At 52.5% G+C, this 16,171-nt stretch overlaps 1 protein-coding gene and 1 long non-coding RNA gene across 8 annotated transcripts in view; one reads left to right on the top strand and one right to left on the bottom strand.

Annotated features, from left to right (window-relative positions):
- The window catches only part of PCSK6 (proprotein convertase subtilisin/kexin type 6), a gene marked incomplete at its 5' end in the record, with an annotated part of 193,657 nt that extends 183,151 nt beyond the window's left edge, over nucleotides 1–10,506 (top strand). For 5 of the 7 annotated variants that reach the window (XM_082386016.1, XM_082386018.1, XM_082386019.1 and 2 more), the window contains 4 exons: nucleotides 1,714–1,843; nucleotides 5,907–6,019; nucleotides 7,402–7,495; nucleotides 7,622–8,799. In XM_082386016.1, coding sequence (XP_082242142.1) covers nucleotides 1,714–1,843; nucleotides 5,907–6,019; nucleotides 7,402–7,495; nucleotides 7,622–7,670 — 386 coding nt within the window. In that variant the 3' untranslated portion in view covers nucleotides 7,671–8,799. Of the gene's footprint in view, nucleotides 1–1,713; nucleotides 1,844–5,906; nucleotides 6,020–7,401; nucleotides 7,496–7,621; nucleotides 8,800–9,388 lie in introns of those variants that run through there. The other 2 variants (XR_014242794.1, XR_014242795.1) reach the window with 2 other exon arrangements.
- A 279-nt stretch (nucleotides 10,507–10,785) lies between these two features.
- On the bottom strand, nucleotides 10,786–16,149 carry LOC309625982. Its single transcript, XR_014242867.1, has 2 exons — nucleotides 16,017–16,149; nucleotides 10,786–12,192 (listed from the first exon to the last, which is right to left on the bottom strand). It is a non-coding gene; the product is annotated as an uncharacterized lncRNA (long non-coding RNA).
- Nucleotides 16,150–16,171: the final 22 nt, after the last annotated feature.

Genomic DNA, 16,171 nt, shown 5'->3' on the forward strand with positions numbered 1-16,171 from the left:
AGTGCACGCCTCAGCAGCACTGAGCACCTTCATGTTGTCATGGGGCCGTCGCCTCCACCCATCCCAGGGCTTTCTCTTCTAACCCCAGCTGAACGAGTTTCATCCGCTTTTAAGTTTAGCAAATTGAGCATTGAACTAGGAACAAACAGGAATGAGTGTTCTTTCCCATTGCAGAAGCTCCTTAGGCACTGGGGCCCTGGCGGCCCAGGCAGTAGGACTTGGGTGATGGGGTTTGCGGGGGGGGCCCAATGCCAGATGCTCCCTGCAGATAAGTGATGGGGGTTGGGGCACAAGAGCAGCCGTCCATCCAGAAGGACATAAACCGGACGCATTTGTGGGGCGGCTCTCCCACTGCGTTGCAGCAACAGAGGGAGGACCCCCGTGGAGACCCCAGGCGGGTGGGCAGCTACTCCTCATGAAGGCCCTGGAACCCCAAGGGCTCCCACTTCTGCCTCACGCTCAGTCCTGGGTGAGCTCAGAATCCCCTTCCAAGCTGGAAGCTATGGTTCTGAAAGGAGAAACCAGCTGCCAGAGCACCAAGTCTCGGGGCTGGCAGAGCCGCCCTGCAGACCCCTGTCTACATGACGCAGCCCAGAGGCCCCCAGTAGGTCCAGAAGTCACTCCAGGAAGATGGCCGGACACCTCTGCCTCAGCTTGTCAGGCCTCAAGCCGAGACAAGACCACAGTGGGGGGAGGTCTAAGGAGGGGCTGTGGTCTCCGTGAGCATCTGAGATGGTTTCTCCCCGAGTTCAGTCCTCTAAGCCGTCAGCCAGTGGCCACCTCGCTGCCTCTCTGATGCTCCTTGGGGACTCTGACACGGAGTGCACACCCAGCACTGACTTGTTGTTGGCCTGAATGAATGAACAGATGGGCAGACAGACAGATGGACAGCACGGTTTCTTCACTCTGGGCCACTGCCTGCCCAGGCTGATGAGTCCTCTTGACTGAGCTGCAGATTTTCCTTCACGACTCTTGATCCTTCATTCAGAGCTTTTGCCTTTTCTGGTCCCCACGCCTCACCCTATAAGGCCTTAGTTGTTTTTTCTCTGTTGAAAGAGTCCTGATCCTTCACACCAAATACCTGTCAACCCCAGGCCCCCAAACCTCTTCTTTCCCTTTTCCCACATATTCTTACACCAAGTTCTGTCCACTAGAAATACGATGTGAGCTACTGATGCAGCTTTAAGTTCCCTCAAGAAACAGGTGAAAATAATTATAACATCTTATTTAACCCCGTGTATCTAAATACTATCATTTCTACATGTAATCAATATTTTAAAAATCAACGAGCTATTTCACATTTTTTTTTAACTTTGTCTCTGAAATCCAGTGTGTAAGTATGTTTGGCCAGGCCACATTTTGAGCACTCAGAGCTACCTGTGGCTGCCCTAGCCGAAATCGGGCCCAGGCCTGTTGGGAAAGGAGGCACCTGGAATCAGGGCCGATGAACGCGGCCCGGGCAGTGGGAGGTGTGCTGAGCTTGATGCAGCCTCCATGTCCCCATCCGTGAGATGTGGGCGTGAGGCCCACCTCCCAGGAGTGGCAAGGAGGGCCCAGTGCAGACGCACAGTGGCACCTGGGTGAATCTAGCTGTGTGGTGGCCTTGGGGCGTCTGAATAGGACCTGGATCTCACAGGTGCTGCAGCAGGTCTGGGGCACGTGATGGGCAGGTGGGCGGTCCCTGACCTCTGCTGCTTTTCCCGCACCCCTCAGGGCCCAGCAGAGAAGAGTGTATTCACTGTGCCCCAAACTTCCACTTCCAAGACTGGAAATGTGTGCCAGCCTGTGGCGAGGGCTTCTACCCAGAGGAGATGCCGGGCTTGCCCCACAAAGTGTGCCGAAGGTATGTGCGCCTTCCAGGCAGTCCTCCTGACTTAGCCCGAGATGGCCGGCGAAGGGCGGTCAGCGGTGCCCGTGAAGGAGTGGCAGGAGGGCTGTGTCTGATGGCCCCTGTCCCAGGGGCTGGGGGCAGGGTGGGCCATGTTCCACGACAGCAGTGGGTGCAGTGGGCAGACAGGAACCCATTTACAGAGGAGGGGGCCCTGCAGGTGGTGATGGCCAAGGTCACAGTCAGGCGGCGGCCCTCATGCCTTTGTTCACGTCCTGAGTACCTGTGGAGACCTACTGTGTACCAGGCGCCGTGTGGCTGGGAGGGCAGGACGCGGAGGACGGGGGCCTGACTGGCAGAGCCGCTACCCCGGGGCAGACTCCAGCGAGCCCCACCTGCACCATGGACCACAGTGCGTTCACAGCACGTCATTAAGGAAACCACGTGTAGGATTTGTTTAAAATTTAAATTGGATAATTTAGAGAAGATACAAGATCCCGACAACTTCCTCATTCTAAAGCCGCTTCCAGCCAATGCAGAGATGTTATAACCCTGCTCGTTCTCCTTTTCCACTCCCTCCCGTGTGTCTGCAAGGCGCACGGTCCTTTTCTGGGGGCTCTGAGCAGCGTTCTCTCTTGTCACGGGATGTGGGCAGTGAACGCAGAAGCCATCTGCTCGGTGTCCTCTTGTCCTGCTGAACACTGCCTCATGTCAGGCCTCATCACCTGGAGCCCAGGAACAGGGCAGGGCAGTCTGTCTCGTCTAGGGTGAGAGTGACGATGAGGAGTCTGCAGGTGACCTTGAAGATCGTGGTGGTGGGAGTGGGGAAGGGACCGTCCCTCTGACGTAGACTCAAAGAGGGAGCCTCAGGCGCCCACTTCAGAGCAGTGCAGGGAGACCATGCCCGTCTGGCAGCTCACAGCTGGGGACCCACAGTGGGGGGGGTCTTTGAGATCCCCTCAGGCTGTGTTTGAGAAGTCTTCTGGATTGTAACCTATTCTTTAAAACAAACAAACACCAGTAACCTACGTGAGCAAATGAGAGACCACCTGGTCCTTGCGCTTGTGGGACCCACTCAAAGAGGGTTAGGGTTTCAGCCCCACTACCCAGCCACCTTCACCCAGCCTTGCTGAGTCCCGTGAAGGACCCTCGGCACCGGTGTCTGAAGTAAAGTTTCATTTTAACCAGCCAGCTGGTTCCAGGGTGATTACCCTAAGTATGGCAGCCAGGGACAATGTGGAATTACACAGTGATAATCGGTTTCGTTTGTCAGACACCCTGGCTCTCAGAGGATGCTGGGAATTCCCACGAGTATGGCAAACAGCCCCCGCAGGGCACCCAGAAGCTATGGGGTCCCCAGCGCCAGGAGGCAGGGGGCAGGCAGCCCCCGTGAGCCCCTCCTTGGCTGAGGAGGGCAGGAGCTCCCTGGGTGCTCACCTCCACGCATGGCAAAGCTTTAAGTCCTGGAGGAGCGTCCAGTGCTGGGGCTGACACAGCAGGTCTCAGAGATATAACCCCAGGAAGCACCCTGCACGGGACGCCGAGGTGGTGAATTGCTAGCACTTCAGAGAATTCCCGTCTCCCGAGTCCCAGGGCTCTGAAGACCCCTCAGTGTGGATTCCCCTGGAAGGACAAATGGCCTTGGTTCCGCAGGGCCTCTCCCCACCGAGGCAGCAGCAGCGTTCAGAGAGCCTGGCTTCCCGAAGGCCCCAGAATGCTGAGTGCCGGCCAGGGCAGCCTCGAGGGAGCGAGCAGCCAGCCAGGGCTCATGGGGAAAAGCCAGGCCGGGACGCAGGCCTGCTAGGTTAGCGGCCTGGATGCCGAGTCAAGACCCGTTATGCTGAGGCCCACGGCTGAGAACAGTCCATGATAAGTATCTCAAAAGAGGCGCCGGACACCCCAAGACTTAGGAAGAGGACCTAGAAGAGGGAGCAAGGACCTCTTTGAAGACAGAGCAACTCAGTGGGGTGTCTGCCCCCCACCCTCCTACCACCCTCCCTCCCCCGGCCCCTCCTGGGTATGTTTAAGCAGGGCAAGACTCAGGCAGGCCTTCTGCTCTGTCCTGTGCCCAGTGTGATGAGATTTCTGCCATCTGACTGTCACCTGGAACAGCCTAAAGACGGGAGGCGGGGAAGTGGCCCAGGCAGCAGGGCAGGGAGAGGACTGCAGTGGGCGCCGCCCTGCAGAGTTTGGCAGGACAGTCGCTGTGGTGTTTGGGGGTGAGGGCGGTACCACAGAAGGAGCAGAGCCAGAGGCGTCTTGAAAGCCCCCTGCCCAAGAGGACCACCTGCCAGGCACGGTAACCTTGATGGAGGAGCCAAGAGGGTCTCTCAGAGAAACAGGGGCCCCGAGGCAGTTGGGGGAGCAGCCTGATGCCGGATTCTTGCCCAAGCCGGGGCCTCCAGATCCGAGCCCAGGCTGGCCGACAGCTGACCGGGGCCTTGTGAGCCCGAGAGAGAGCCCGTCCGAGGCTGCCCAGGCTTCTGCTTGCGGAACTGGGAGATGCTGAACAGTGGTGGATTAAGCTGCTGCATTGTGGTCATGGGTTACATGGCTGAAGAAAACCGACACAGCTCCCGGGGGCTGCCGTGAAGATCCTGGGGCTCTGTGAGGCTGAATTTGGAGAAGAAAGGGAGCTGTGTCAGCCGGGTCTCCACTGTAGCCGCCCTCTTACTGTTCATAGCAAAGCAACCCTCAGCCACGGCCTTCGAGACAGCTGACCCCCAATTACATGGCTTGGCTTGGCCCTAGCTCCCGTGTCACTAGCGGACATCATCTGTAAGAGAAGCGGGAGTTGGGGGGAGTGGTCTCCTGTGCAGTGGCATGAGGGGCCTGTGGCCCGGCCAGAGCAGTGCAGCAGGACAGGGGCCAGGCCCTGGGGTCTTCCCCAAAGTGCGCAGTAAGAGTCTACACGACGGGCCCCGTCCTCCCGCTCCAGGGTCTGTGAGGGGGTAGGGCAGGCTCTTGCTGCAGGAGGAGGAAGTCGGAAGGGCTCCTGGATGCGGTTTGCCTGTGGGTTTACACGTTTATAAACTATGGGCCCGAACTCCAGTTTGGAGGCGCCCTCAGCGACCCCAGGAGAACAAAAGCCACCTCTCATCCAGGCTGAGGGCCTGCTGTCCCGGAGGCCCTGTGCAGGCAGAATCCATGGTGGCATCTGACGCCGGCACAGGCCCGCTCAGGAAGGAGGCCTACAGTGAGCCTTGCTGTTGGCGTCTGGTCGCTGCCTGGGAGGTGGCATCTGTCCCAAGCACTGCCTACCCGCTGCCCCGCCCACCCTGTCCGAGCCCCGCTCCCGGGTCTGCTGGGCCTGCAGCTGACAGGGAGCTGCGAGGTGGGTCTGGGGAGACCCAGTCCCTGGAGCTGGACGCAGAGAAGGCAGCAGGTACAGCCCAGGTCCCTACATGGCCCAGAGCAGGAAGGGGCGTCGGCAGGCTCCTCTGTGAAGGGCCCGATGGTGAGTCGTTTAGGCTTTGCTGGCCGTACGGTCTCCAGAGCAGCTGCTCAGCTCCAGTGCCACAGACGCAGCCACAGACAGACGCAGATAAACGCACGGGACAGTGGAGTGCGCTGACCCTCCCACCCCCAAGGTCATGGCACTCTGTTAGCAATAGTCCTGGGTCCTGTCTTCGGGACAGGTCGAAAGGGCATCCCCACCCCCTGTCCCCAGCGGGGAGGCCGACGTCACCACAAAGGAGGCTCAGCCCCGGCCAGCCCCAGGGTCATGTCTGTCACGTTCGGGGGAGCCTGGCCCCGAGCCCCAAGAGTCAATGCTGACATCCTCAGGGAGCCACCTGTGGCCACAGTGCCCAGGAGGGCGTCCAGGTGAGCCACGGGGAGGCTCAGAGACCTGGGCCCATCCTCAGCTCCAGGCATCCTCCTGCCAACTGGCCATGACCGTCTCCGCCCTCCCAGGGCAATAGAGGAGAGACGTGCAGATGCTTGGCCAGAGTCTCGGGCCGTCGTGGGGGGCACGGTTACAGCCAGGGGGCGCAGTGCAGGAGGGTGGGAGGGCCCTGGGAAGGGGCCTGGAGTGGATGTGCCTCTTTCTCATCTGGGAACCCGTGTTCCCCCGCAGGTGTGATGAGAGCTGCTTGAGCTGTGAAGGCTCCAGCAGGAACTGCAGCCGGTGTAAGACAGGCTTCACACAGCTGGGAACCTCGTGCGTCACCAACCACACGTGCAGCAACGGTGAGCATGGGTGGGTGACGGCCCCTGAGCCACCCGGGGGCTGCCCCGGGCAGAAGAGAAAGGAAAAGAAGATGCAGGGACCGCAGTCCCTTGGACAGCCCTGTGGCCCCTCCTCTCGATGACCACTTGGCTCTCCCTTGGGCCTCCTCCCTTCCCTTTAGGCCTCTCACATTGACCAGAGAGGCATCTCCACCACCAGCCCAGCTAGTGTGGGTCGGTCCGTTGAGTAACTCTTACAAATGATTCTGTTCTCGTACCGTTCCCACTCTCCTGCCATAAGCCCAAGGTGGCCTGGGTGTGGTGACATGCGTTAGGAGAGGCCAGACCTTGGAGGTCAAAGTCAGGAGGCCTGAAGGCTCTCAGCCTCCCTGAACATGTGTCAAGGCCCGTGTGTCCATGGGAAGGACCTGCCTCTGTGCTGTGGGAGAGCCCTGGTGCTCTAAGCCGATGAGGAGAGGCAAGGATGGGCTGTGAAAACAGGAGCTCACAGGAGACCAATTTGGGGATTCCGGGCAAGAGAAAGTTTGGCAGAGGACTCTGGCCCGGAGACCCAATGCAGGGGCCGTGGGCAGACGTGCTGTGGCGAGAAGGAGCCTCCATGGCTCAGCAAGCCTAGGGAGGAGCAGCCTAGAGCTGGCTCTGGGCGCTGTGAGCTGGCTGGCGTGCAGGAGAGGGGAACCGCCAGTGCCATGCTGTCCGTGGGCACGGAGCTGGCACCGGCCCCAGCCTGGCAGAGCGCGAAGCCCGCAGAGAGCACCCTGGGCACGCCCTGTGGACCACAAGGTGGTTTTCTTGGCTTGCAGAATTATGTCCCTTCAAAGGCCAGGAAGCTCCTGCTTTAGGAAGCCACCTCCTCGGGTTATGTATCCAGCCTGAGAAAGTGAGGCTGTCCCCGGGGTGTCTCCCGGTTCCCATGAATGGCAACATCCTCAAAAGCCAGCTGCCGAGGGGAGGGGCCGGCCTCCGTGGCTCTTCCCTTCCCCCTCAGCCTTTCCCTCTTGGTGACCCCCTTCCTCCCCGATTTGGGGTGTCCCCGGGATCATGGCGTAGCCTCCATCCTGCCCCTGCCAGGCCTGACCCCATCTTCCTCCCAAGTCCCCCAGCACAGCTGTCCAGGAAGAGGAACAGGGAGCCTGAGGGCTCCCTGGCACAGCCCAGGTGTCCCCAGGCCCTGCCCACTCCCCTGCCACCCCGAGTCCGCTTTTGTCTCCCAGACTCAGCTCTGGCCTCTGCCGCGCCAGGCCCGCCACACATCACGGGGGTGACTGGGAGGCCTGCCGCCCCTGCTCCCCCTGTGTCCCCAGCAGAGTGGGGTGATGGGAACAATCCTAACTGGCCCCCAAATCTGACGTGTCCCTCCTTTCTCCTTCCCGGGGGCCCAGCCGATGAGACCTTCTGCGAGATGGTCAAGTCCAACCGGCTCTGCGAACGCAAGCTCTTCATCCAGTTCTGCTGCCGCACCTGCCTCCTGGCCGGGTAGGGGCGCCCGGCCGCCCGCACAGGGCAGGGCCCCTCCTGTCTGTCCGTCCACCTTCCTCCAGGCTGTCGGCCAGAGTCCGTTTCAGGAGTGGTGCCCTGCACCTGACAGCTTTATCTCCCCAGGAGCGAGGTCCGTCCGTGGCATCTCTGGGCGCCCAGGCCAGGTGGGTGAGGGCTTCGAGGAGGTGTCAGCGATGCCCTCTCACACCCTGCTTGCTGGCTCCGTTCTTCTGGCTAACTCACAACGGGAGTGGAACGAATTCCAGGAATCCACAGCTCCGGCTTCAGAGCAGCTTCTGGGACCGTAAGTTTACTGAATCTTCGAGACCAAAGCAGAAAGGCGGGATGCTTGGTGCGTTGCTCTTCTCCCCGTGCTTTTGGGCAGCCCGCAGACCCCTGGGCTGTGCCCCTGCGTGATGGAGGGCTGAGGGGCATACCTGCTCATCTGCCTGCCACAGTCTGGGGGACGGTTTGGTCAGACTGTAAATAAAACAGATTTCGGGGCTTAAAACGTGCGACCGCTGGGGATGGAGCATCTATTTCTACATAATCAGCGACTTCTGAAACTGCTGCCATGGCTTAGAAAGTCAAATCCCAAACGGATGGGTTGGAGGGACCCTCCTTCCTCTGCCGCCCTTTCCTCTGAGGGAGCTGAAGGTCCCTGGTCTCTGCATCCTGTCTGTGTCTCTGGGAGTCTCATGGCCCAGATGAACGGTCACCTCTGCCTAACACAGAGGGTCCCCAGGAGGCGTCCCGGGTGCTGGCCAAAAGGTGTCCCAACGACCAAGCAATTCTTCCTACCAAAATGTAAACCCAGCCTGTGAATTGTTCATTGTCTGTCGTGTCCCATTTTGTGGAATTGCTTTGAAAATACATTGGCCCTGCTTTTCAGGAGACTTGTTCTTAAGGTGGGCGCCCCTGTGTCTGTGTGTGCTATGAGCCTAACGACACGGTTGGATTTATTTTTGCCAAACCTGTGTGGGTATTTTATAAGCTACGTGTTCTAATTTTTACCGATGTTAATTATTTTGACAAATATTTCATATATTTTCATTGATATGCACAGATCTGCTTGATCAAGTCCCTTTAATATGGGAGTAACATTTGCCTTAAATTTTTTCGAGCTCGTTCTCCATTTCGTCCTGCTCCCCTCTGTGACTGTAACACGTTTGACGAGTCCCCTGTCGGCTGGGGGGGAGCCCAGCTGTTGTTTGTTGAATCCACAACAACGAAAATGAAATCCACAAAGCAAATACAGTGTTAACCCTAAATTAATAAAAGAGTTAACATTTCATGGCAAAGGAGCCTGTGTTTCTTTCCAAGGCACAACGTTGAAACGTGGGTACTGGCCAGTGTGTAAAATGGCTTTATGTGTGCTTTTATTTCAAGGTCTTTGAGCTTTAGCGAATAATGCTGCAGCAGTCGTGGGAGAATCCCAAAGTTCCAGCTCCAGGGTGTCCTTTGGCAAACAGACCCTCTTCAGGCCACAAAAGCTTGGTTGGGTAGAGGGGCTGGAGGTAGGGACGCCTCCTTTCTGTCCCGGAGGAGCCCAGACTGCAAGCCTCTTCACCTAGAGCTGCGAGTGTGATTTCATTAGGTTACAGCTTGTCTTCCGCACCATGGCTGAAATCCCCGCACCCGTGGGCTCCGCGCTGCATGGGATTTTTACCCTGGCCTCTCTGTGAGGTCGGAGTTGTACTTACTAGGAGTCCTTTGTCTGCAAATACAGGAAATGCACCAACTAGAACTGACTTGGGAAAAGACAAAAGTGGGGGAGGGCCATTGTTTTGGGATTCCAGGGTTGTCTGGGAATTTCAGGAAAGGTGCAGCTGGGGCTTGGGAGCCCTGGGACCAGCATTAAGTGTCACCTGGACCCTCTTCTCATTGCAGCAGTGCCTCCTCTCTGTGCACTTGATGGGACCAATGACAAGACCACTCACAGCTCCCAAGAAAAATTGGTGCCCATCCAACCCTCTAAACAAGATTTCTGAATCTGCTTCAGGCCCGGGTTCGTCTGCCTTGCATCCGTGTTTGCCCGGTTCCACCAGCTCTGGCCACAGGGACACGTGGCCCCAGAGCCCTTCCAGTGACCACGTGGCCGGAGGTGGGGAGCAGCGTGCAGCTCTCGGAAAGCGGGGTAGGCCATGTGACCAGCCAGCTAGCTGCCGCCACGAGCAGGACTTGGCCCGAGTTGTCAACGTGACGTAATGAAGGACTGAGTAAGTGTGTTTGGGAGACAGTAGCCAGGACTGGGCAGAATATCAGTAAGAATTCAACCTCCGCCAGGAGCCTGATTGAATTAAAACCAGCAGCTTGCTAAGCACCTCTGGTGCGGGGCACCATTTTAGCCGCTAGAGCTTTTTGGCCACTGAGAACTCATGGTTTAACATGTTTGCAGCCGAACCAGAAATCAAGTCCTGTTATTCCCAAAGGACACCACCTACAAGAAGCCCAGCGGGCAGCACGTACCCGCCTGGCAGTGGCTGGGCCAGCCTGTCCTGGGGCTGGCGAGTGCAGTGCGGAGTTGAGAAGGTGTTCACAAAGGCCTAAGGACCAATCACCCCCTTGTTAAAAGGGACCGACCACAAAAAATGCCTGTTTGCAAATGGTCCGACCTTAAGATTATCTGGACTCCGTTGGTGCAGGACACGTCTATGGATTTTGTTTTGCGTGATGGACTCGTGGGGCACGTCCTCTAAACCTGTCATTTCACAGACCGAGGCTCGTAGAGCTGAAGTGACTTGTCTGGGGCCGCACACTGGCGAGGGTGCTCCATCATGTGCCCCGGGAGGGAGGCCGGCTCTCGGCAGGAGGGATGGTCACTTCTGCAGCTGGCCAAACGCGGCCACGATGCATTCATTTTAAACTGTCTTCATTGCCAGGGGATGACATTTTTCTGACCTTGTCCCCAAAGTCTTTGGCACCTCACAGTGGTCTCCAGATGCATGTCCCCATCCCTTCCAGGCCACTGCTGGTTTTATACCTTGTACCTCTTCAAAGGGCTGGGGAGAATTGCACTTTTTACAGGAGATGCACTTATAGTGGGAAGGAGAGGGGTGAACGGAGCTTTAAGTACAAAACGGCGGGGGTCGGGGGGCAACATAGTCTAAATGTGGCCAGTAGTGAAGTTCCCTTGAACTTGGGGGACTGCCATTTGCATTTAAATCATTGATAATGTGGCTGGAGGGGCCTTAAGCCTGCAAGCTTGGGGCACACTGGGGCCCCTGGGAGCAGGTGAGGGGTGGAGGTTTAGATCACAGGATGCAAAGGGGAAGGAGGTGGAGAAGTGAAGTAAAAGGAAGGTTATTTTAATAAGAACAAGCAAGGGTGATGGAAAGTAATACACCAAAGCCATTCTCTGGCATCGTAAGGTTCTGCCCAGCCGGCTGAGAGGCAGCTAGGGGCCGACTGTCATGGGAAAGGAGGAGTTTGCATCCTGTCCCAGACTTCTCGGCTGCGTTCCTTGGTGAGCCCAGGCTTTATCCGTCCTGCTGGTTGTCTCAGGCCTGTCCCGACGCCCCAGGCTCTGCGGCTTGTCCGAGCACGGAACAGCACCGCTACGTGGCACAGCAGCTCCTACCACCCAAAGCTGCCCCCCCAGGCACCCCCCACTCTGTATCAGCTACACTAAGGGTGGTCCTGTTGAGCAGATGGGCACCAGCGTGCCCAGAGCAGAGAACATCTCATTGCAAAGACAGTGGTTCTCACCCAGGGGGTGATTTTTGTCTCCCTGGAGACATCTGTACTGACATCTAGTGGGTAGAGGCCAGGGATGCTGCTAAACATCGTGGAATGCACAAGACAGTCCCCACAGCAAAGAGTTATCCAGCCCCCAAAGGTCAACGGTGCTGAGGAGGCTGAGAAACCCTAGCTAAGAGAAGTGCAATCAAAAAAGAAAACCTGTTCTCAACTTCCTAGAGATACCCTAAAATGAATAAAACCAGCTATAGCTTATGTCCCTGTTCGTGTGCTGAAGCAAGGGAAACCCATACTACTTTCCTTTTTTAAAGTAAAGAAATAAGCTCTTTTGTTTTTTGTTTTGTTTTGTTTTTTGTTTTTTGACATCTTTATTGGCGGATAATTGCTTACTTACCCTTTTGTTTTTAATTGAATAAGAGAAGGGCTTGTCAAATCAGCTCTCTGGTCTAAGGACTCCACCTGGTGGTTCTCTCGGGAATGAAGTGAAGTTTGGATTGTTTTGTTCTTTATTTTGAATCAATCACAAGGCAAAAATTACAGAAAAGTTGCAAGTATAGTACAAAGAAATGTTTTCCTGAACAATTTGAAAGTAAATTACCGATGTAATATCCTACCACCTCCTAAATACTTCAAATTATTTCCCATAACAAGGATCTTCTCCTACATAACCATGGGAATCAGGAAATTGGTATATTCCTACCATCAATCCTCTGACTGGATTCAAGTCTTGCCAGCTGTCCTGATAATGCCCTTAGCAAAGGGGTCCAATTTAGATCACACTCTGCATGTACTCTTCAGGGCTCTAGCCTTCAATCTAGAACAGTTCCCTGGTTCTTTGACGTTCATGACCTTGAACCTTTTAAAGACGACCAGCCAGTTATTTGTAGGCTGTCCCTCAGTGTGTGCTTGTCTGAGGTTTCCTCGTATTTCCATTCAGGTCAAGTGTCTTTGACATGAATCTCTCCGAAGCAATGCTGTGTTCTTGTCATTGCATCCTAGTAGGTGATACAAGACTTTTGACTTGTTCCGTTATTGGTGGTGTTAACTTTGATCAGGTGATGAGGGTTCCCTCCCCTACGCACCCCCGCCCCCGGGCTATGAAGTGATGCCTGCTAAAGGATGTCCACTATCCAACATTGTGCTGATGATCCCAGCCAAAGCAATAGGGCAAAAAATAAAGAACTGGTATAAGAATTGGAAAGGCAGAAATAAAACGCTCATTATTCTCAAGGAGCAGGGTTAGGCATGTAGAAAATCCAAAAGAACAGTTATACATTAATGATTAGAATTAGTAAATAACTTCAGCAAGACTGCTGGATACAATGCCAGTATCAATTGTATTTCCACTGTAAATCAACTGTATTTCAATATACCAGCACTCAATGATTAGAAAATGGAATTTTTTTAATAGAAGATACTGTTTACAATAGCATCAGAAACTATTAAATAACTAGAATAAATCTAGTAAAAGAGGTATAGGACCTCTACACAAAAGCTATAAAACACTAAGAGAAACCAAAGAATATCTAAATAAATGTTTATGGATTGGAATACTCAATATTGTAAAGATAAGAATTCCCTTCAGGGACTTCCCTGCTTGCACAGTGGTTGAGAATCCACCTGCCAATGCAGGGGACACGGGTTCAATCTCTGGTCCGGGAAGATCCCACATGCCACGGAGCAACTAAGCCCATGCGCCACAACTACTGGAGCCTGCGCTCTAGAGCCCATGAGCCACAACTACAGAGCCCACGTGCTGCAACTCCCAAAGCCCGCGTGCCTAGAGCTCATGCTCCACAACAGAAGCCACCGCAAAGAGAAGCCCATGCACCACAACGAAGAGTAGCCCGTGCTCACCACAACTAGAGAAAGCCCGCACACAGCAATGAAGACCCAACGCAGCAAAAAAAAAAAAAAAAAGAATTCCCTTCATCCACAGATCCAATACAATATAAATCAAAGTATGGGTTCTTTTTTAGATACAAGATTTATCTAAAATTTCTATTAAAATGCAAAGGGCCATAATAACCAAGACAATCTTGAAAAAAAAAGTGGCTCTTTTTTGAGGCGAATATCAAGTTTTAAAATAGAGCTTATTATTATAAAGACAGTAAGATGGTATGCAAAAATAGGTGACTAAATCCATGGAACAGAATAGCTAGTCCAGAATTAAATCCTCACATATTTAGACATTTGATTTATGAAAAAGGTAGCACTGCAGCACAATGGTGAAAGGATGGGCTTTTCAATAAATGGTGCTGGATCAACTGAATACCCAGATGAGGAAAAAATATATCTTGATCCCTACCTCAGAGTATGTATGAAAATCTATTCCAGACAGATTGCAAATCCAAATGTGAAAGGGGAAACAATAAAGCTTTTAGAAGAAAAGATTTATAGTTTTGGCATAGGCAAAGATTTCTTAAAGAGGACTCAAAAAACATTAACCATATAGGGAAAAGTTCGTATATTAGACTATGTTAAAATGAAGAACTTCTGTTCACCAAAAGACAGCATTAACAGAGTGAAAAGGCCACAGACAGAGGGAAGATAGTCACTGTACTTTTATCTCACAAGGACTTCTATCCAAAAAAAAGCACCTACAAATCAGTAAAAAAGGACAACCCAATAGAAAACCAGACAAAACACCTAAACAAACACTTCACAAAAGCTAATTAAATGGACCATAAATATATTGTTTTTAAAGTTCTCAACTGTGTTAGTAATCAGAGAAATAGAATGAAAACCACAATGGGATACCACTACCAACCCACCAGAATGGCTAAACTTAAAAAGACAGGCGATACCAAACGTCAGTAAGGAGTATAAACTGGTACAACCACTTTGGAAAATTAGTAGTATCTACTTAAGCTGAAAGTAAGTAAACCCTATGGCGCAACAATTCTATTTCCAAGTATATATCAGTATATGTGTTCACTTAAAGATATATATTATGTTAGTAGGTGCACTATTTATAATAGCTCCAAATTGAAAATTACCCAAATGCTCATCAACAGCAGAATAGACAAACTGTGGAATATTCACACAATGAGAAACTATATAACAACGAGAATAAATGAACTACATCTACACACAAACAGGTTAAGCAAGAGTTGCATAATGTACAATTTCATTTTGCATAAATACAAAACTAGGCAAAGCCAATCTACGCAAGATGTTAGATTAGTGGTTACCCTTGGGGCAAGGGTGTGGCTGGAAGAGGGCAAGAGGGGTGCTTCTGGAATGTGCAATCTCCTGTTCTTGATCTGGATGTCAGTTGCTTGGGTGTGTGTAGTTTGCAGTCTGCTGCATGTATATCATGCTTCAATAGAAAGTTCAAAAGGAATCAATTCCAGGGGAATTGGAGAGCTAAATGTGAAGGATAAAACAACTGAGCCTCTAGTAGATAACACAGAAAAACATTTTGGAGATGAGGGAAGATTTCTCAAACAAGACGCACATGTGCATACACATACACATAAACTGAACTATGTGAAAATTAGAAACTTCTGGTCATTAAACAACACCTTTTCATTAACAGTGAAAAGGTCAGTAAGCAGAAAACCCTTTCTGGGTCCCAGACCTACATGACCATAGTAAAAGTGTCCCCCCCCAAGATAGGACAAAAGACACTGTCAATGGGCAGGGCTTCCTGAGCTAAAAAGTTCTGATGTCTGTTCTTGAATTGGACCCTTTGAAAGCTTGTTTCTTTTTCAAAATGGGAGAGGCAGTCACATTTCTTATCCTTTTGATTCAATTTACAGCCCAGATTATGATTTGGTGATTTGGGGAATAAGATGTTTTCCTAGACCAAAATGGATTATAATGAGGATGTATATGAGGACAGTATTTCCACTCCCTGTGAGGTCTTTGGTATTTAAGCAGTTTTAACCAAAAAAAAAAAAAAAGTGAAAGGTAAACCACAGAGTATACTCATATCCAGAATATATAAAGAAATCCCATAATGAATAATAATAAAAATAAAAGGCAGACAACCCAATAGAAAAAGATGGGCAAAGACTTGAATGGGCACTTTGCAAAAGATATCAAGAGTGGACAACATATACAGAAGATCCTCAACTTTATTAGTTATTAGAGAAAAGCAAATCAAAGCATTAGTGCAATACCACTACACACCCACCAGAATCGCTAAAATTATAAAGACTTACAGTGCCAATGAGGCTGACGTTGGAAGTGATGGAAACCCTAACACACCACTAGAGACTGGAAATTATTTCAGCCTCTTGGCAGTGATCGTCAGGCATTATCTACTGATGATACAACATCCTATGTCCCATTAGTTCCACTCCTGGAGAAATTCAGATGCACGTGCATCAGATCCATGCACATGAAAATTTATAGCAGCATTATGCAGAACAGCCCCAAACTGGAAACAACCCTAATGTCCATGAACAGCAAAATGGATAAGTTATGGTGTGAGAGACACAATGGAATTCTATACAACAGCAAGTAAACAAACCTCTGCTGCCTGCAACCTGGATGGATTCCAGGCACGACACAGAGCCGAAGGAAGCAGGCACAAAAGCAGATCGCATGAGTCTATATCAAAAGCAAGCAAAACTAATCTATGGTGTTGGATTCGCAGTTGCCTTTGGGGAGGGGTGAGGGGGGCAGGTTTTCCGAATAGTGTTCGTTTAGGAGGCCGGCGGCGGCCACGCGGGTGTGCTCACTCTGCTGCAGATTTCTGATCTGCGCGCTTTCCCGTGTACCAGGCTTCAACATGAATATCTAATTGTCTATAGAGCACAGACCTAACCACAAATTCGACCGGGGCGGTCGACCCAGCCCCTGTCCTCACCTGGTAGGCTGGGGGCCAAAATCCGGGACCCATCACTGGATCCACGGGTGGAGTGAGGACAGTCACAGCCTCCCTTTCACCTCACGGTGCACTGATGCACGAGAAAGTTCCCTTCGGGGGCTTTCACATTTTGTTAACTTGCGGACACAGCTGTC

This window comes from Balaenoptera borealis, assembly GCF_965194805.1.
Source record: "Balaenoptera borealis genome assembly, chromosome: 3".
Taxonomy (NCBI): Eukaryota; Metazoa; Chordata; class Mammalia; order Artiodactyla; family Balaenopteridae; genus Balaenoptera; species Balaenoptera borealis.